The 20,960-nt window shown below is 40.8% G+C and overlaps 1 protein-coding gene across 1 annotated transcript; it reads left to right on the top strand.

Moving 5' to 3' along the window:
• The first annotated feature begins 489 nt into the window (after window positions 1–489).
• On the top strand, window positions 490–12,145 carry LOC128467949 (vomeronasal type-2 receptor 26-like). The gene is made up of 6 exons (XM_053449704.1): window positions 490–653; window positions 1,686–1,977; window positions 4,303–5,121; window positions 6,734–6,955; window positions 9,347–9,470; window positions 11,241–12,145. The coding sequence occupies exons 1-6, from the start codon at window positions 490–492 to the stop codon at window positions 12,143–12,145; spliced, it is 2,526 nt and encodes an 841-aa protein (XP_053305679.1).
• The last annotated feature ends 8,815 nt before the right edge of the window (window positions 12,146–20,960 follow it).

Here is a 20,960-nt window from a genome sequence, read left to right on the forward strand (position 1 = left end):
AAGAACTTTATTTCAACCCAAATATGTCCAGGACGGACAGTTCATCATCGGCGGCATTTTAACAGTGAGATACGAGATGATGGAGATATATGACAGGATTATACCGGGATCGATTTACTTTTGCTTTTTGTAAGTCATTTTCCTGTTTATATCAGATATTATTGTGTTCTCTGTTATTAAGGTTTATGTATAAAGGTCGGTTACTTCCTCTAAACATACAGTGCCCTCCATTAATATTAGCACCCTTGGTAAATATGTGCAAATAATTATGTGAAAATTGTCTTTAGTGTGAAACCATTTTCCTTCAAAAAATACAAAGCTTTCGTGGATATCAAACAATTGCCAACACTGGTTTAAAAAAAAAAACAAAACAAAAAAAACAGCATTGTTAAATATATGTGGCGCAGTTATTGTCACCCGTTTAGTCAATACTTTGTGCTACCTCCCTTTGCCAAGATAACAGCTCTGACTCGTCTCCTATAATGCCTGATGAGATTGCAGAAATACATAGCAAGGAACCAGAGTCCATTCCTGCATACAGAATCTCTCCAGACCTCATCAAATTTCGAGGTCGACACTGGTGGACTCTCCTCTTCACCCCACAGGTTTTCGCTTGCGTTTAAGTCAGGGAACTGGGATGGCCAAGATGGTCAGTAAACCATGTTGTGTTGATTTTGATGTATGTTTTGGATAATTATCCTGCTGGAAGATCCAACCACAGCCTAGTTATAGCTTGCTGGTAGAAGCAGTCGGGTGTTCACTTAATATCTGTTGAGGTTTTATTCTGGATGAGAATCAAGGATTTTTTTCTTGAAATCCTTCCAAATAACTTGTGATGATGCTGGCATCAGATCGCAGTTTTGGAGACTTTCTGACCCCAAGATGCAACTAACTTATGCAATTCTCCAGCATTGATCTTTGGAGATTTTTTGGCCACTCGAACCATCCTCTTCACAGTGCATTGATCCAATATAGACATGTCCTGCTCCAGGTTGATTCACAACATTTAAAGATGATGAGAACTTCTTAATTATTTACCTGATGGTGGGAATGAGCATTTTCAATGCTTTTGCCATTTTCTTTTAGTCACTTCTTATTTTGTGAAGCTCAACAACTTTTTGCTGTACATCACAGCTACATTTTTGTATTAGTTTTATTAGGTGCTAACAGGTGTGCTCAGAATTTACAGATTAATAACAACAGGATAACGGAATACATATGAATATCTTAAGAAAAGAGGTCTCTTCCCTGCATAGCTTACAGACTAAGGGGTAGTAGGGAGTATATGGACGGAGCAGAGATTGAGCAGTATCTATATAAAAGAACAGATTTGTCTGCTATGAATTGGGTGTAGAGGGATGATGCTTAAGGTGAAACCTTGAAAGGTAGGATAGTCAGCATGGTGCCAGGAGAATGATGGAGATGGGAGTGAGAGAGAAACTGAAGTGAAGAAGCGAGCAGGGGTTCTTGAAAAAATAAGCATAAGCGGATGGCAGCGATATGTAAAGGATGGTGGAGTATAGATTGAAGCCGTCCATCCAAGTTTCTCTTTCTCCTTCCTTGTAGCCTCCTTGCTGAACTGACTTGTTAACCTCTTTATTAGTGGCACTTAGATGGAAAGCGGAGCACAGAGAAAGTGACCTCCTGACATCGTAAATATAATTTAACATTCTGACTTTTCACAGACCTAATCCTCAGTTCTACAGACATCTCTTGGCTTTCGTTTTCGCCGTTGATGAGATAAACAGTAATCCATATATTTTGCCCAATGTGACTCTGGGATACCATGTCCTTGATTCCTGTGGACATGTGAACAAGGCTGTAGAGAATGTGTTGCACATACTATCTGGACCCGTTAAAACCGTCCCTAATTACTCGTGTAGGAAATATAGCAAAGTGGTTGGAGTTATTGGCGACCTGTCTTCACAAACATCCTTACACATTGCGAACATAATGAATTTATACGGATTCCCTCAGGTAGGAGATATTTCTACAGAATGTGATCATCTGCTCGTTTGTTAAGCCTTGCCCTGCGTATATAACTTTAGGATTGTGCGTTCATACAAAACACACTACAGCTTTTCCCTGGGAAATGGAGGTATTTTTTGTGTTTCTCAGTGTGTTTCATCCCCAAGAAACCCAGGCAGGGTATATGAGAGCCTAAATGTACCAGCGGAAACCCCACAGCCTGGGGGTGAAGGTCCACGCAAGGGATTTCCGGTTGACTAGATCGGCTCATCACTCTCTTCTTTTTAGCCTTTAATCATTCCATTTGCTTGGCTCCTTCTGTGAAACCCATTTTAAAAAAATTTGATTTAAGTCCAGTTGAACTCCTCTGTGTTTAAACATTACTTGCCATTGTTTGGCTGTGAAACAATTCTTTGGGTGCGCTTAGTGTTAATCGTCTTTGTTCCTCAGTTATAATTGTTCTGCCTGCCCTTGGGTACTGCGTCTTGGTTTTTAAAGCCCCCACGATCACCGTATAAAGAGGTTTTTGTGCATTTACAGACCTCTTCATTACAATTTGATGATTGTGAGGCAGTTATAGATTTCTGATTTTTCTGATGGTCATACTGGTTACAGCCTTCCCTAAGAAAGGTAGAAACCTGTAGAAATGACTTAGTTCTGCATCACTTCTGAGATATCCTGATCCCTTGAGACTATTCGTTCTTGAGGTTGATGCTTCTGATGAGTTTTGTCAGAGAGATCCCAACTCTTTGTGTCCATCCCTGTTCTTGTTTTTCTAAACAATCCAGATCTGCTGAGAAGAATTATGAAGGCATTGGCAGCAAAAGTTTTGGTATCACTTTTTAATAGGGTCTGGGACATCTATAAAACTCCTTATCTGTGCTTTACCTCCGATAAAACGTTATCTTTTTGTCCAGTTTTCCTAAATCGAAAGACTGATACTCTTTTAACTCTTTCAATGCTGATCTTCCATTGGAGCACAGCATCGACTGATATTTATTCCCCACAAGCTTGCGGGGACAAATGTTAACCCCTGCAATGCCACGAATGTGTCATACACAATTGTGGCATTGAAGGGGTTAACGCTGCACTGTCACTCTCATGGAGCGGTCAGGCAGCAGGGGAGAGTTGGGGCTGGTCTCCAGAAGAACCCTCTCCCCTGTCCCTGAAGCTACCTCTGGCAGCTGGGACGCAATTGCTGGTCTATAGACCAGCCACTGCAGGGAGGAGTCTCTTTGATGACTCCTGTAGGCTTCCATGCCTACAGGGGTCATCAAAGGGCTTGTGGGGGCTCGTTTTTGCTGTTGCAGCAGCAGAGCTCTGTACAAAATGGGAATTAACCCCTAAAATGCCACCGCATGAATGGGGTTAAAGCTGCACTTTCGCTCTCATGGAGTGATCAGGCAGCAGGGGGGTGTTGTGTCAGGTCCCTACACTTGTGTGGGGACCCAATCAACACACAACCCCCTCCCCTGAAGCTGTCTGTGGCAGCTGAAAACACAATTGCTGGTTTGCCGTCAATCGTGTTTTCAGCCTATAGAATCACTCCGTGGGAGTGATCTTAGGGGCGGGCTCGGGCTGGCTGTGCTGGTCTGCCCAGACACCTGGGCAGACAGCATCAGCGGCCCCGCGATCAGGGTCGGCCCTACAATGGAGCCGACTGGGGCAATTGCCCCAGGCGGCACTTTAGAAGGGGCGGCACTTTGCCGCCCCAAGCGCTTTTTTTTTGTTTTTTTTTGAAGCGGAGGAGAGAGAGAGAGGGGCACCGAGTGGTTTTCGCTTACCCGCTCGGCGCCCCTCTCTCTCTCTCTCCTCTGCGGCGAGTCTCCCTGTTCGGTCTCGGTGCCGGCTTGTAATGCAGAGCGCCGGAAGTGACGTCAATTTCCGGCGCTCAGCATTACAAGCCGCCCCAGGCGGCGTTAAGTCTTCGGCCGGCCCTGCCCGCGATCGCCGATTGTGGCGACGTGGGGGCATTTTGGGGGGATTTAACAGGCTGACAAACACCTAGGCGCCAGGACAAAATTCGATTTGTCGAGCCTTGATTTAGGGTATATTACACAATAGGTAAAAGTGCCATAGTAAACAATGGACCAGCCACACTAGTGTAAGTATTGCATTAGAGAGACTAGGAGAGGTGAGCTAAGAGAATATTGGGGGTGTTAATGTGCAATATTATAAGCATCCTTAAAGAAGTGGGTCTTCTTCTTTACACTGTTTTGTAAGATAACTATTTCTTAACAGGTGGTTTTCCATTCATCATTTGATTATATTGCAATGAGATGTCTTTTGTCCTTTTCATCTTGTTTCATTTTGCCTGTTTATCTATATTTTTAGATCAGCTACGGAGCAACAGATCCTGTTCTATCCAACAAACGTTTGTATCCAAATTTCTATCAGACCCTTCAGAATGACCAGGCCCAGTTTGATGCCATTGTAAAGTTACTCAGATATTTTGGTTGGAACTGGGTGGGTATCATTGCCTCGGATGATGACAGCGGAGAAACGCAGCGTCGGGAGCTGGAGAAAATGGCTGCCATCCATGGAATATGTATCGAGTTCTCCTTACAGTTACCTCCCAATAAATACTATAAACGTATAGAGGTTATAAATAGAAACAGACGTATTATTAACAGAGCAACCTCGCAGATTGTGATACTCTGCGGCACAGCATCGTACCGCTCCATGTATTTGTTCACGGATGAAAGTGGAGACATTCACCAAAAGACTTTTATAATCCCTGCCAGCTGGAATGTTATCATTTACAATAGAAATGAGTCTTCCTTTCCATTTAATGGTAGTCTGGTATTTACACGTCCTGATAAAATGATTCCTAGTCTTCAGAATTTTCTAGAAAATGTCAGGCCATCAAATCGACCCAATGACATTCTACTTGAAGATATACGGGCATATTACTTTAACTGCTTAACATCAAATCCAGTCTGGAATGGAGTAATACAATACTACTTCAAAACCGGTTACAGAAATTGTAGCGCGACGGAGGGAATCATTAAACTTGGCCGACAGTACTATGACACTGTTAGATTTGGAACCACGTATCACGTATACAAAGCAGTTTATGCCATGGCTTCTTCTTTGCATGAAATGCAATTATACATTATCAGGAATCCAGAGAACCCTTTACCTACGTATCAGGTAGTAAACCATAAATAAAAACAGTTTGCATTTAGTTTTCATCTTATTATACAGTGAGTGAATATTGCCAAATGATCAGCATTAGCGATGGGAAGGCCTGAAAAACAAAATATCAGAAAAAAATGGGAAACAATTATTTTTTTCTGTTTATTTCCAAAGCCATTTTTGGGGGGAAATTTAAAAAAAAAAAAGTCATGTAGAACATGTTCTTTTACAATAATAAAGCATGAAGACCTTCATGAAAGACGTGTAAGACTTTATATAAAGTCTCAAAAAATTGTAAGCTCTCAAATAAAAGCAATCTGCATTTCTAACTCTAGGGGCGCTGCAGGAAAAAATATTTCAGTTTGTGGCTGGACTCTGTAAGAGGTTAAATTTATCTGACAATTGAGGTTATCTTTAATACTTTTATCTAAATGACTTCTTTTAATGATCTCCCCCATCACAGTGCAATGTTTACCTATAATTTGACCAATAAATTATTTTCTTTTTCTCCTCTCATGTTCTCACGTATAGCTGAAATGTTCTTAACCCAAAAAATAAAGTTTAACAGCAAGTTTAGTTTATTAATCATTGAATAAGCTGTACTTTTATTTCAATAAACTGCATGTCATGTTCCCAGTGTAACAAAACGATTTTAATCAGCATTGAACATCTTGCTATGACGCCTAGTCTAAGTTAACAGTGAACTGTATTGCATGTGAAACCAAATATATGAGGTATATTGTGGGTGCTCTGAAATGGTTAATCAATTGATATGCATATGGTACCTTTTTTGGACATATAGGGAGAGCATTTCATGCAACATCCTGTGCTTTTTCCTCATTTCCATCTCATCTCGGTAGGGTAGGAGTGAGGCATGGGATGGAGTCACACGTCCTCTAAGGAATGTATTATAGATTTTAACCCCACATCCCGCTAAGTTAATTAGTTTAAAAAAAAACAGTACTTGAAAGGCTGCTGGTTAGTCCCCGTTTTGGGGGAATATGTTTAATTTAGACTAGATCTGATACAGACTTGCAGTCTATGGAGGAGGAGTTTTACATTTCACCTGCCATCGATAGCCTGTTTGTGGCTTACAGATCGTTTAGATACAGTATATGTTTTAATATCAACAACATTAAACATTAAGTTTTAATGGCAGGATTTCAGTTCTGGTGTGTGGGTGTAGGTAGGTTAATTGATCCCAACCTACCAACAGTTAATTGTGGGTCCTAAGGACCCCTGTTTAAAACTCAACATTTAAAGTAAGGAGATGATGTTGCTAGTTTCAGATAAGGACATGCAAGCTTTCTTTTAGAGTATCCTAATAATTAGGTAGTTTGTTTTGCAAGTGTTAACATCTGAAGGCATGCAATGTCATCCAGGTCTGGTTAGCAGGGGAAGACTAACACTGGGGGTGCAACAGGCAATTGCATCAGAGCACCTGGTGGCAAGGAGTCTCCACTTGCATGTGAGTTAAAAATGATTTGGAGAAATGTTTGGTTTTGATTTTGGTCTACTTATACAAGTCTACCAATAATGTAAAATAGCATGAACAGAAACCTAGTTATTTTGATACAAAGTATATAAAACATGATATATAATATTCTGAAAATATTAAATGTTGCAGCAGTTTTTAAGGAAAGTTCACTTCAGAGATCCTACCGGAGAAGAGGTCTACTTTAAAGAAAATGGAGAGATGCCCTCAGTGTATCATGTAAAGAATCAGATTTTTTTACCAAATGGAAACAACATAGAAAAACATGTTGCAATCATTGATCTATCGGCTCCGGAAGGGAAACAGCTCAACATTCGCCAGAGGCTAATAACTTGGAAATATAATACCAAGGAGGTCAGTAGCATTGAGGATGTAGGTATGCTGTCCTAAGACAACGACCCTCTAACTCAGGGGTGGGGAACTTTTTTCCGTCCATTTGGATATTTATAACATCATTTGCGGGCCATACAGTTGTTCACTCACTCACAAATATTAATTCACTCATTCACAGATACTCATTCACAAATATTCCCTTATTCAGATACTCATTCATACACCATCTTCCACACCCTTACCTGAACCGCAGATCTCTCTGTGCTGCTTGCAGACTTCCGTAGGGTCCCACTGCTTCCCTCTGTGCGTGGGTGGTTATTTGTTATTATTATTATTAGAACAAAACCTGAGAGGCCTGAACCCCAAACCATACCTCCATCCTGGTGAGTAAGGGGGCATGCAGTCCACCTCTCTAACACTTCACGGGTCAAAGCATTTGGAAAGAAAAATAATTCCACTTACCTTTTCAATGTCGGTCCGGTGGAGATCATCAAAGATTAGTCCTCAATTTCAGCCCAACCAAAAGGGCCAAACAAAATAAATAAAAAAAAAAGTTTAAAAGGCATGTGAAAAAAAAACGCAAAAAGATGCAAAAAACTAGGGATGCACCGATATATCGGTGACCGAAACGTATCAGCCGAAAATAGCATTATCGGTAAAATGCTGAAACAAAAACAAAAAAACACCAAAAATAATCATCCACTGGGGCTCTGCCGCTTCTCTCTGTGTTGCTCAGCAGCGCCTCTTGCTCCATCGCGAGGACCCAGGAACCAGGGTATGGGGGGGAATACATTAAAACCAAAGGGGTGGCTGGGGCATCAATACACAAGGGGGAAAACAAACAAACAGCAAGCCAGTGTGGAAAGCATTTTTGATGCTTTGTGTAGATCAGGCATCTCCAAAGTCCAGCCCAAGGGCCAATTGCGGACTGATAAGGCCCCATAGACAAGTTGCGCAAATATGAATCTGTTTTTTTGACATTAAAGGCAGAGTGATTTAACACCTGTTTAGATTTGTCATCCAAGTCACAAAATGAAGTATGCCGTTTTCAATAAACTTTGCATAAAATAGTTAATTTGCATTTAATTCTAATGGTTCAAAGAATGTCAGGCAAAATGGTCGGCCCTCGCACATGTTCACTTCATAAATCTGGCACTCTTCGAAACAAGTTTGGACATGCCTGGTGTAGATCAACCTGTACTGATGTGGATGTCAGTGTGACAGAGCCTGTCCTGGTGTGTGTGTTTGGTGTCGATGTGGCAGAGCCTGTCCTGGTGTGTGTGTGTTTGGGTGTTGGTGTGGCAGAGCCTGTCCTGGTGTGTGTGTTTGGGTGTCAGTGTTGCAGAGCCTGTACTGGTGTCAGGGCGGGCTGTTTGGGGACAAAACTGGCTCACACTGGGCTGTTTGGGGACAAAGTTGGCTTACTCTGGACTGTAATTTGTTAATGTTATATGGGTGCTGATCAGGTTCTATGTGGGCAGTATGGACACCGGGGCTGGCTTTGGGGTGTGCATCATGTGATCTGTAATTTAGGGGGGTTTATCTATACCTTTAGTGCTGAGTTATGCTATGTTTTCATACATTATTATTGTATGCCTGCAAACACAGGATTTGTTTGTCTGATTCTATGCCTTCAGTGCTGAGTTCACATGTGAATCGATCTGTACATGCAATGCTGGGTTTGTGTGTTAATGTGTTGATCTATCCCTGCTATGCAATGTTTCCATACGTTGTATGTATGTATGTAGTTATGTAGGTTTGTGTCTTATTCAATTGATCTATACATGAATGTGCTGTTTTATGTGTTGTTTATTTGATCTATATTTATTTTGTGGTGCTGGAGCGGAGGGAGTGATTCCATGCTAAGGAGCGTGAAGCGGGGCCCAAGGAAATGCTTGCATAGGGTCCAATTCTTTCACTATAAAATGTATTGACAGCAGGGGCTAATATTAAAGAAACTGCACAGTTCAGTTGTTATTTTGATGTCATATTTAAATCTTAGTCTTTACTTCAAAGACATATGTACATATTATGTAGTTAAAAATGCATGTCTAATGTCTATATATATATATTCACAACATACACCATTCACAACATACACCAGCTAATTGCCAAATGATGATGTACAACCAGTGACAACATACACAGAGTAGTAGAACGAGTGCCTATGGAGCACAGCACCAGTTACATCCACAATAGTTAGCAACATCGCACAATTATTGTAAGACACCCCACCATTTTCCAGCTTCTGTCACAAAAACAAACACAATGGCACACGGGTGATTTAGGTATAGTCTGATGGCTTGGCTACAAGTTGTGCCGTGCACTACAGGATCGCGACAGAATGAAAACAGGTTGAAATGGGCCTTATTCCTGACATTGTTTCTGCCCATGTAATTTTTGGCTCTTCAGGTTCCTTATTCTCGTTGTTCCAAAGACTGTCTTTCTGGATATAGAAGGGTTTTACAAAGGGGAAAGCACACCTGCTGCTTCGACTGCGTCCAGTGCTCAGAGGGAGAGATCTCCAATAAAATAGGTAAAAATGTGTATATACCTTATTGGCTCCAATATAGGCCACACTGTTTTCCCATAATTTAAATCTTTAAAGTGGGGGTGTGGCCTATTTACCTTCTCCAGGGTGTCTGGAAGACCGGATCAGAAGACTGCATAGCATTTTCTGTAGTGCGGTCCGGCAAAAATGTGGTCCCTCGGCAACACGAGCAGAAACTTTAGTTCCGCCCTGATTTTTTATTCCCAACGTTGATGTAGATGAGGCAGACTGGTGCAGGAAGCGGAGGTTACGTCTGCTGCATCCACAACAACGTTGCAAAATGAAAGTTTAGGTAAGGAGGGTGGGAGCCTTCTACCATACATTAAATGTAAAAAAAATAATAATAATAATTAAAAAAAAAAATTCTTTAAAATAGCACCAAACTATAAGGGTGCGGCCTATAATCGGGGGTGGCCTATATTTGAGCCAATACGGTAATTCTTAGTATAATATTTTCCAAAAACATGCTCCTCTGGGGGAATATTCTACAAAGAGAAAGGCATTTCAAGAAATAGAGGCCAATAATATAAATAGTATTTTGTGGTCAGAAAATTATGAATTATTACAGTAAGTCTTGAAATACCTAAGAAATAGTCTTATCCTTCCTTTATTGCACCCCCCAACAACTCCCCTGCTGCTGCTGTGTATATATTAGGCTTGTGCATTCAGATTAATGCAAATTTAAATTTTTTAACAAACAAAAAGTAAACAGAAAAGCTCTTTCACACACACTCACACTCACATTCACACTCTCTCTCAGTGCCTCTCTACCTTCCTCCACCAACCAGGTATCTCTGTCTAATTTCCCACAGCTCTGGTTCTTGCCTTGTCTCATCTTTTGTCTTTGTCTGCTCTTCTGTGAAACATTCTTCATTATTTTGCCCTCTCAGAGTATACAGGGACGGCTTCTCCCCCAATCCTCCAAAGGTTCACATAGAAGCAGAAAAAAAAAAAAAATTAGACTGGAACACAGAAATGGACAGTGGAGAAAGCAGGAAGACATTGAGAAAAAAGCATGTGAGAGTGAATGAGAGTGAGAACGAGTTAGTGTGTGAAAGAGCAAATGAGGGTGAGCAACAACTGATTTTGTTTCCAAATGTTAAAAGTTTATGTGAACTGAAAGGGCAGGAAACAAAATTTGTTGTTTGCCAGAAAAAAATTGACCAAAAATGAAATGAAAAATTTGTCAAATGTTTTTGGTCGATATGTAGTATATAAATTCTCCCATGCAACTATTTCAGAATCTGCTGACACTGGGCACAGATTGTGTGAAAGTGTTTAGTGTATTAAATGATTTTTTTTCTTGGCAGAAAATCCGAATTGGTGCTTCCTTTTACAATGCTGGATGTAGCTAAAAAAAGAAGTCTAAACATTTATTTTCCCCAATGTTGTAATGTTTAATTTCAAGGTGATTTTCACTGGCCACCATCTTAAAGAGTGCTTGAATCAACATTTTCCCACCCTACTTGGGGGTACACGGGGATTTAGAAACATATATATATATATATTTGGTCAGTGCGATTAACCCTCCCTATACACCACTCAACATGTTAACGAATAGATCTACGTGATAGGGGATGGATAAAACTGTTAAAAACTGATAGAAGCAAAAAGAGATAGTAGAATTAAGTGAACATAGAAACAAGAGGAACCCAGAGAAGGGAGACAATTCTGATAATGGAATCTCTGAGAATGTGGAATGTTCATGTTACCATAGATACATTTTTAAACATTTTTTTTTACTGTGTTTGATAGACAAAGACTCTTGTCAAAAATGTGCAGATGACCAGTGGCCAAATGAGAAGAAGGACAAATGCGTTAAGAAGCCCACTGAGTTTTTATCATATGATCAGGATGCAGTTGCCATGGTTCTTTGTATAATCTCTGTTACCTCATCTGTCATAACCTGCATTATTTTAGGTATATTTATTTTATACCAGGACACTCCCATTGTTAAAGCCAATAACCGTAATCTGAGTTTCGTCCTCCTGGTTTCCCTCATCCTGAGCTTCCTCTGTGTGTTTCTGTTCCTCGGTCGTCCTGAGGATGTAACCTGCATGCTGCGACAAACTGCTTTTGGGGTCATCTTCTCAGTAGCTGTGTCTTCTCTGTTGGCCAAAACTCTCATGGTCTGCATCGCGTTCAAGGCCACCAAACCCGGCAGCAAGTGGAGAAAATATATTGGAGTCAAAATACCCAATTTTGTTGTGTTTATCTGTTCATTTATTCAGGTTGTCATTTGCATCTGCTGGTTGTCTATTTCCCCTCCATACCAAGAAATGAACATTCACTCCTACCCTGGAAAGATCATTATTCAGTGTAATGAGGGGTCAGTGGTTGCCTTTTACACTGTTCTGGGGTACATGGGATTCCTGGCCGCTGTGAGTTTCGTTGTCGCTTTCCTGGCCAGGAAATTGCCGGACAGTTTTAATGAAGCCAAATACATCACCTTCAGCATGCTGATCTTCTGTAACGTCTGGATCTCTTTTATCCCGGCTTATATGAGCGTTATGGGCAAAAACACAGTGATTGTAGAGATTTTTGCTATATTAACTTCTAGCGCTGGGATTCTTGGTTGTTTATTTTTTCCTAAATGCTGCATTATTCTTCTAAGGCCAGATATGAATTCAAAGAAACACCTGCTAAGATTGGAATGTTAAAAACTGTATTATGATTTCATACAGAATATACTTTTTAGCCCAGGTAAAATTATAAATATTAAAGGAAGGGTAGGCAATATTCATCCAAGAGAACATCTCCAGAACACTATTGGCTAAAATTACGGTATATTTGGCACATAGATCTTGATATAACGGCCTGTTCCGCTCTCGCTTCCATTTGGAGACTATATCAACTCATTGAGTGAGCAAAGAAAGTATGAGATGAGGACTTCCTGTACCCTGTCTACATTTCCAAGCTGACCTAAGCCAAACAATCAGCAAAAAAAGAAAAATGTTTTAATACACGATTCATTTTATCAGTTTATAGTTTATATTTCACATATAGTCGGCCCCTATGTGGGACCCAAGCAACACTGGCAATTTGCCAGTGCCAGGTATGTTCTTCCAGAATAGATTTCTGGAGAAAGAGAAGCATTTCTGCACCTCTCTTTCAAAGTGAATCTATATATGAAATATTTTTGCCTCTCAGTGCACTTCCGCAAAAGAGAAAGAACCATGTGGACAGTCTCTTCCCCCGTTTCTCCTATTGCGGGAGAGTACAGAGAGGCCAGGTACACAGAGAACTGGAAAAAGACAGAAGAAAGAAGATATTGGAGAAATGGTCAAAACATTAGAAGAACAAGAAGAGGCAAGAGAAGAAACAGTGCTGTGGGAAAGGACACAGACACAGAGGAAGTGGGTGGAGAAGATACGAAGTGTGAGTGTGTGACACTGTGTTTGGGGACACTGACAAGTTGGGAACTAAGGTGGCAAACGGAAGCTGCTTGGGGGAATAGAGGGCACATAGAAGCTGTTTGGGAGAAAGCTGGAAAGTAAAAGCTGTTCAGAGAGAAAGACAGACAAGCTGTTGCAGCATTTTTCAACCACCTTGCTGCTGTGGGAGATTAGCAACGCCTGGGGGGCCTGAAGCCAAGCTTTTTTTCTTTTAGAAAAAATTAAGGCAGACAGCAAGGCTCCTTACAACTGTAATAAGTGATGGCAGCACGGTATAAGAATGAATGGCGCATGTGTTTGGGGAGGGGCAGCAATTCATCTTTGCACTCAGGCAGTATAGTATCTTTCTCTGGCTCTGAGGTGGCCTTCAGTTCTATTGTACTAAAAATACGTTTTTCACTGAGTTAATATATTTTATATTTTAATTATAAGAGATACGAAGAAGAAAACTACTAAAAACTGTTTATTTATTTGCACAGCTTGCAGAAAATTAATTTTTTGATGTACAACTGTCTTGGACAAAAAAAGTACTGCATGAATTCATTTGTATGTGAAATAATAATGAATTGAAAAGAATTAGTCTTGCTGGGTTTGGATGTTGATGAGAAAGGTTTGGGTTTTTCTTTCCAATAACATAACTGAAAGAGGAAATAATTGTAAAACTACTGATAACCAGAGCCTTTCAAAGTGCTGGTGTAGAAGTGCACAACCTAAAACAGATAAAAGGCATACAAATCCAGATTCCTGGGTTGCTGCTAGAATAATAATGCCCAATATATTGCTTACCAAGGAGCTGAATCCGTGGGACTGCACTGTGTTTAAACCCAAATGAGAAGCTCAAGCAGTGTAAAGCCTTCTCTTGATACCAGTAATTAGCCACCTGTGTGGCAGGAGTGGACGCTCAACTATAAGTTTTAGTCAAAATCCGCAAATATGCATAGCATTAAAAAAATTATACAAAACGGGTGAGCGCACAACTTGAAAAGCATAAAAATTCAGATACCTGGGTTGCTGCTGGAATAATAATGACCAATAAGTCCTGTAGCAAAGCATGAGGCAACCACAGAACCTAAGAGGTTAATCAAGGCACCTGTGTACATTCCTGCAGAGACTCTGAGAGTTAGAGGGCCAGTGGTCACTACGCATAATCCACCCTCACTGGTCCCTTCTCTAGTATACCCCTTAATGCCATTGGTTCCTTTTGGTTCCCTTGTTTGTCTGAATATTATAATTGGTTCTCTGTCCCGCTCTTCCCTGTCTCGTCAGTCTAGAAATCCAGATCTTAGAACGCTAATCTGTGTTAATGCCCTTTTATTGCCTTTGTTTTTAAAGGCATCTGTGTCACGAGCCCAACACACGCTTCTTCTATCGAGACATCTGAGACTAAAAAAAAGGTGCCACTGTTACGTTAACCGTTTAAGTAGATTAGCACACATTGGATGAAGTGTTGCTGCCAACTGCATTTACGCTCCACTAAAACTGCACACGACTTGAATCAGAGTGATATAAAAACAGCTGTTTGAAAAGTTTCTGTCCCGCTAACCACTTACCATTTTTGTAGCTCTCTGAGCTCTCTCCAATCTTTCAATATCCTTCTGGAGATGGGGTCTCCACTACTCTAGGTGAGGCATGACTAGAGATCTGTAAAATGGCAGAACCCACTCCCTCTTCCTGACACTAATGCCCCTCGCTATACATTCAGCATGCTTTATTGCATTGTTTGCTTACCTTGAAGTCATCAGAAATAATAACTACAAAATCCCTCTTCCGTTGTCACTGACAGACCAGCCCCTAATGCTATATTCTGTCTTGCAATTTCTATGTCCCAAGTGCGTTATTTTACATTTATCAACATTAACACTGCAGCTGTCACACTCTTAAGCATTCTTTTAACTTAAACATAAATCACTCGCCAATTGAGTTGTTCTACCCGGAATGTCTACACCACTCAAGTTGTGAGTAACATCATGCAGGTAAAGCAAGTAAAATGTAAAAGGGTTTTAAAATACCTAAAGGATTACGTTTCACACATTTAAAGATAATGAGACTTTCTGTTGGTTTTGGAAGAGGATGTGGGTGGCTGGAGGGCAGAACATGGAAACTTGCAGGATGGAGACCCAAAAGGTAAAAAATGGAGACCCAGACTGTCAGAACTCATGCCTAGGCCCCAAGTGAGTCCTAATTAGATTTGTGTGCTCTCACTGTTAGATAGAGTGTCTTGGAGAAGCTTCAGCCTCCTCCTTAGCAGAGAGGAGCCACTGAGACTGCTGCAGCTTCACAGTCCTCCCCAGCCCTGAGTGCCCTGCATTTACATTTAAAAGTTGTAGAGGTAGAGGTCTCCCTTTCTATGTCCTCTCAAAGTTTTTATACCCTTTTTCTAAAATTGTCTATATGAAGGGTTTACCTTTTATGGAAATGTCATAAGTTATAGACTTTACCATCTCAAGATAGTAAGCTTGCGATCAGGGCTCTCTCCACCTAATGTATCGGTTTGTCTCAGTCTGTCAATCCCCTTAAATATATGGATTGTATTAAGCGCTGCGTAAACTGTTGGCGCTATATAAATAAAAGATAATAATAATAATAATAATAATAATAATAATAATCATATCCAATAAGAAGACCTCCATGAATTATATTTAATAAAAAAATGCTAAATTAAAAAGTGCTGAATAACATTTAGATCTGAGAGAACTGTATAAATATTATTAAAGGGCACAAAACTGCCGATGAGTGAAACTTCCTTCTAAAACTAACTAATACTCTAAAGACATTTGATTAAAGTCTGCGTTTGTATATTTCTGTCCATGCAGACAATTACCGGCGCTCTGCGGTTTTCTTATAATTTAAAACCAACATAGAATTGCGATCCCAAAACACAAAGTCCTGCATCTATATTGAGACTCCATTGCAATGAATGAGACCGCACTGTATAAAAAGAGCCGAGATGTTCAGGTTCATTACAATGATATCAGATGCAGCAGATGCCACTGACCCACACGGTGCTCGATTCCACCGAACCCGGCAGACACTCTCTGGCACTCGGCAGGTTACTGGGCTGCATGATGCTGATCGCTGGGTCTCTTCCATTGAAACGTCTCGTTTGTTTGTTGCTCCTGTGTGTGACGCCCTGCAGATCTGAGATCCAGAGCCCAGCACCGGCCTGTCATCTGCAAGTCATCAAACCATTTGAAGACTTTGAGTATTTTAAAGATGGGGACCTTATAATTGGAGGAGTTCTCACGGTGAATAATCAAATGAGGAATTTTTTTTTTTCTGGACAGGATCATTTTTCCCCCCAAATAGTCTGTGTCATGTAAGTTCCCTCAACAAACCATAAAGGAAGGAAATAATATCTGCAAAACAGATTATTTTGGAACTTAAAGTTTCAGCTGAGTTTTCTCAGAGATATAACTCGCACACACATTTTACTGTCGAGGTCAATATATGTATATTAATTACTCTTTATTAGGCTGTTTCATGAAATTAACTTTATACAATGTTTTTTTTTTTTTGCATTACTATACATTTTATTCCATTGACTTATTTGGGGTGTTTAAGATTTTGTTTTACTGAAAGATCATTCCTTCTACCCACATAGATTTAAAAATATATTATCAAGATATTAAAGAAAATAAGTATCTGTAAAACAGAGGTAATTGTGAGGCTTAAATCATTTATGATTTATGGGGGGGGTGTAAAGGACGAAGGAAAATATAGAAGACAATATATTTTCTTCTATAAAATGTGTATAGAAATAAAATAAAGCAGGTTTACACTAAGGAACTGAAACCTCATTTTGAGACCATGATAAAAGCTTGGTAAATGCTCCAAGAGTTAACCCATATGTTGACTACAGTTTTTTTGTATATTTTATTAATAGAATGAGGAGTGGAAGTTCTTTTGTGCAAACCTATTTTGTCATTCATTCTATATTTTGCATTTATTCCAAAGAACATAAAACATTGACTGGCAATATGCAGAAATGGCAAAAAACATTTTAGGATGCACAAAAGAAAAAGAGCTTGAGATGCTGAGGAGGGAAAAGACAGAAAGACAGGGACTATACTATGTGGTTCCTAGATATCAAATGAGTTTTCTTTTTCAAAAAGTTGTATAAGATGAATTCTCTACTGAATGTTTTGAAAAAAAATTAAACCTAAAATGTCAATCTGTAAAGAGGAGCCACATGATGTACTGGGTTGGACTAGAGTCCATGGACATGACTACCACTGTCCACTGTATTCAGACATGTGCAACCATCTCAGACAGGGCTAAGAATGGACTGAAGACAGATATCATACTCATATGAGGTGGGTAAGGATCCTGTTTAGGGCACACTGCTAGTACTCTACACCGACCCATGATCTAGAACCTTCCCCAGTTAATGGTAACATGGTACTGCAATAAAGTCTCAATAATTGTTTTTATCTTTCAGCTCTCTGACTATGTTCTTCTGCTTTAATCTAATTCTTCTACCTTTACAGCCCAAGCCCCATGGATTACATCAATTTACTGGTCTTTCTTTTCACCATTGAAACATTGAACAACGACCCAAACATTTTACCAAATATTACCCTGGGTTGTCATATATATGACTCCTGTTTAGATGAAAGAAAAGCTGTGAAAAGCATTCTTCAGATTTTGTCTGGCCCCCGCATGACCGTCCCTAATTACTCTTGTGCGAATTCTAACAACGTGGCTGGATTTATTGGCGATCACCATTCTACTACTACCATTCCCATAGCACAGTTACTAGGGGTGTATGGATACGCACAGGTGAGTAACCTGAATGGTCTTCCATGTATTGTCTGACATTAGCATTCAGTTTCATGGTGAGATCACAACCATGTCTGACTCCAAGCTGTTATTAGAAACCTTTACAGCAGAATGTTTACACTTTTCTCTTCCGTTTTGTAGATCAGTTATGGAGCGACAGACTATGCGCTGCGTGATAGACGCGTTTATCCGCATTTCTTCCGCTCTGTTCAAAATTATCTTGTCTATAATAAAATTATATTGAAGATTCTAAAACATTTCGGATGGACCTGGGTGGGAATACTCGCGGTTGATGATGACACCGGAGAGACAGAGAGTCAGGCTCTGAGAGCGTATCTGACAAGTTATGGAATTTGTATTTCCTTTACTGTAAAAATTACTTTATCACAAGAACTATCTGAAAATATGAAAATGATGTCAGAAACTGTTTTAATGTCATCGGCTCGAATTATTATACTCTGCGGTTCTTTCAGCACCAGAATTACTGACATTTTAACTCTGTGTCTCAAACATAAAGATATAACATTAATCCTTCCTCCTGCCTGGGCTTCCAATGAATATCTCACAGATTTCTTTGTAGAACCCCTGAATGGCAGTCTGGCCGTAGAACCGCATGCTCTATTATTATTATTATTATTATCTTTTATTTATATAGCGCCAACAGTTTACGCAGCGCTTAATACAATACATAAATTCAAGGGATATGACAAGACAAGAATTGACAGACTAAGACAAACCGATACATTTGGTGGAGAGATCCCTGCTCGCAAGCTTACAATCTAGAGGGAAAATGGGGTGATAAACATAAGGCATAGAGAAAGGGTGAGAGGTATTGTGGGGGGTATCAGTGACGGGTGAGAGGTAGTGTGGTGGTTGTATCAATGACAAGGATGTTCTAGCAGCTAAGATGGTATGCTTCTCTGAAGAAGTGGGTTTTTAGATGTTTCTTGAATGTCGGGAGGGAGGGTGAATTCTGAAGGTTCCTTGGGAGCAGATTCCAGAGATATGGGGCAGCTCGAGTGAAATCTTGTAGACGGGAAAAGGAAGAGGTGATGAGTGAGGAGGAGAGCCTTAGCCCATGGGAGGAACGTAGGGATCGAGTAGGAGAATATTTGCTAATGAGGTCAGAAATGTACGGAGGAGCAGTATTGTGGATGGCCTTATATGTCAGTACCAGGATCTTAAATTTAATTCTAAAGGTAATTGGGAGCCAGTGGAGGGATTCACAGAGGGGGGAAGCAGAAGAGGAGCGACGTGCAAGGAAGATGAGCCTAGCAGCGGCATTAAGGATAGACTGTAGTGGAGAGAGTCGAGACAGTGGAATGCCAACCAGAAGAGTGTTGCAGTAGTCAAGACGGGAAATGATAAGTGAATGAACCAGAGTTTTTGTGGATTCTTGGGTGAGGAATGGGCGGATACGAGAGATGTTTTTTAGGTGCAGGCGGCAGGATCTGGCGAGGGACTGAATGTGAGGGATGAAGGAGAGGTTTGAGTCAAGGATGACCCCAAGGCATCGGGCCTGGTTAGTAGGAGAGATAGTTGTGTTGTTAATGGTGATAGAGAATTCAGGTAGTGGAGTGGAGATGGAGGGAGGGAAGATAATGAGTTCAGTTTTAGAAAGATTAAGTTTCAGGTAGTGTTGTGACATCCATGAAGAAATAGCAGACAAGCAGCTGGTGATCCGGGACATGAGAGATGGAGAGAGATCAGGAGAAGACAGGTAGATTTGGGTATCATCTGCATATAGATGATACTGGAGGCCAAATGAGTTGATTAGTTTGCCAAGAGAGGAAGTATAAAGAGAGAACAGCAGAGGACCAAGGACTGAACCTTGGGGGACACCAACCGAAAGTGGAAGGGGCGATGATGTGTTGCCTGAGAAGTTGACAGAGAAGGAACGGTTAGACAGATATGAGGAGATCCAGGAGAGAGCTGTATCTCGAATGCCCATAGAAGCAAGTAGGTCAAGAAGAAGGTGGTGATCAACAGTATCGAAAGCAGCAGAGAGATCCAGTAGAATTAGAATAGAGTAGTGACCTTTAGCTTTGGCAGAGAGCAAGTCATTGGAGACTTTTGTTAGAGCTGTTTCAGTAGAGTGAAGGGGTTTGAAACCAGACTGTAGAGGGTCAAGGAGGGAATTAGAGGAGAGGAAGTTAGTGAGGCGATTGTACACAATCCGTTCAAGCAGCTTAGAGGTAAAAGGAAGCAGAGAGATAGGGCGGTAGTTAGTCAAACAGATGGGGTCTGAGGAAGGATTCTTTAGAATTGGTGTGATTAGCGCATGCTTGAAGGCAGATGGTACCGATCCAGATGATAGAGAAAGATTAAATAGGTGGGTAAGTGATGGACCAAGGGATGGACATAGAGACTTTGTGAGGTGTGAAGGGATGGGGTCAAGAGGACAGGTTGTTGGGTGAGAGGAAGAAAGAAGAGTGGCTATCTCTTCTTCGGTTGTAGGGGAAAAGGCAGTTAGTATAGTAGGAGTAGAGAGGGTGGTGGTGAGTGGTGTAGGAGGGAGTTGTAAGGAAGAGAGGTCTTTTCTAATAGTCTCGATCTTCTCTTTGAAGTAGGTAGCAAGATCTTGGGCAGTGAGAGAGGTTTGTGGTGTGGGTGTGGAGGGACAGAGAAGGGAGTTGAAAGTAGAAAAAAGGCGTCGTGGGTTGGAAGAAAGAGAGGATATGAGAGTGGAGAAGTAGAGCTGTTTGGCGAGAGAGAGGGCAGAGTTGTAGGTGTGAAGCATGAATTTATAATGAGTAAAGTCTTCGCTGGATTTTGATTTTCTGAAGTAGCGCTCAGCTGTGCGGCAGCACTTCTGAAGATACCGTGTGGTTTTGGTATGCCATGGTTGGCGTTTAAATTGTCGGGGGTAGCTTGTAGTGATTGGAGCTATGGTGTCGAGGGATGAAGCAAGTGTGTTGTTGTAAAAAGAGGCTGCTGTGTCTGGGCAGGAAAGAGTTAACATGGAAGGTAAGAGAGGTTCGAGTGAGGCTGACAGTTGGGTAATGGTATTTTCTGGTAATGGCCTACAAGTATGAGGTGAGCGCTGTAAGTTTGTCTTGTTAGGGGTTAGCACTGGAGAAAAAGATAGGAGGTGGTGGTCAGACAGAGGGAAGGGGTAGATGGAGAAGTCTGAAAGGGAGCATGATCTGGAGAAAACCAGATCAAGTGAGTGTCCCTCGGTGTGCGTAGGGGAATTAGTCCATTGAGAGAGACCAGAGGAAGATGTCAGGGAGAGGAGTTTGGAGCTTGCAGAGTTGTTAGATATATCTAAAGGGATGTTAAAGTCACCCAGAATAAGACA

The sequence above is a fragment of the Spea bombifrons genome, chromosome 1 (assembly GCF_027358695.1).
Source record: "Spea bombifrons isolate aSpeBom1 chromosome 1, aSpeBom1.2.pri, whole genome shotgun sequence".
Lineage (NCBI taxonomy): Eukaryota > Metazoa > Chordata > Amphibia > Anura > Pelobatidae > Spea > Spea bombifrons.

Excerpts from the sequence above, each read along its gene's own strand:
- LOC128467949 (XM_053449704.1), top strand. The coding sequence starts at position 490 with ATGAGATTGCAGAAATACATAGCAAGGAACCAGAGTCCATTCCTGCAT. Across the intron at positions 654-1,685 it reads TGGGATGGCCAAGATGGTCA|ACCTAATCCTCAGTTCTACA; the intron begins GTAAACCATGTT and ends GACTTTTCACAG. Across the intron at positions 5,122-6,733 it reads ACCCTTTACCTACGTATCAG|CAGTTTTTAAGGAAAGTTCA; the intron begins GTAGTAAACCAT and ends TAAATGTTGCAG.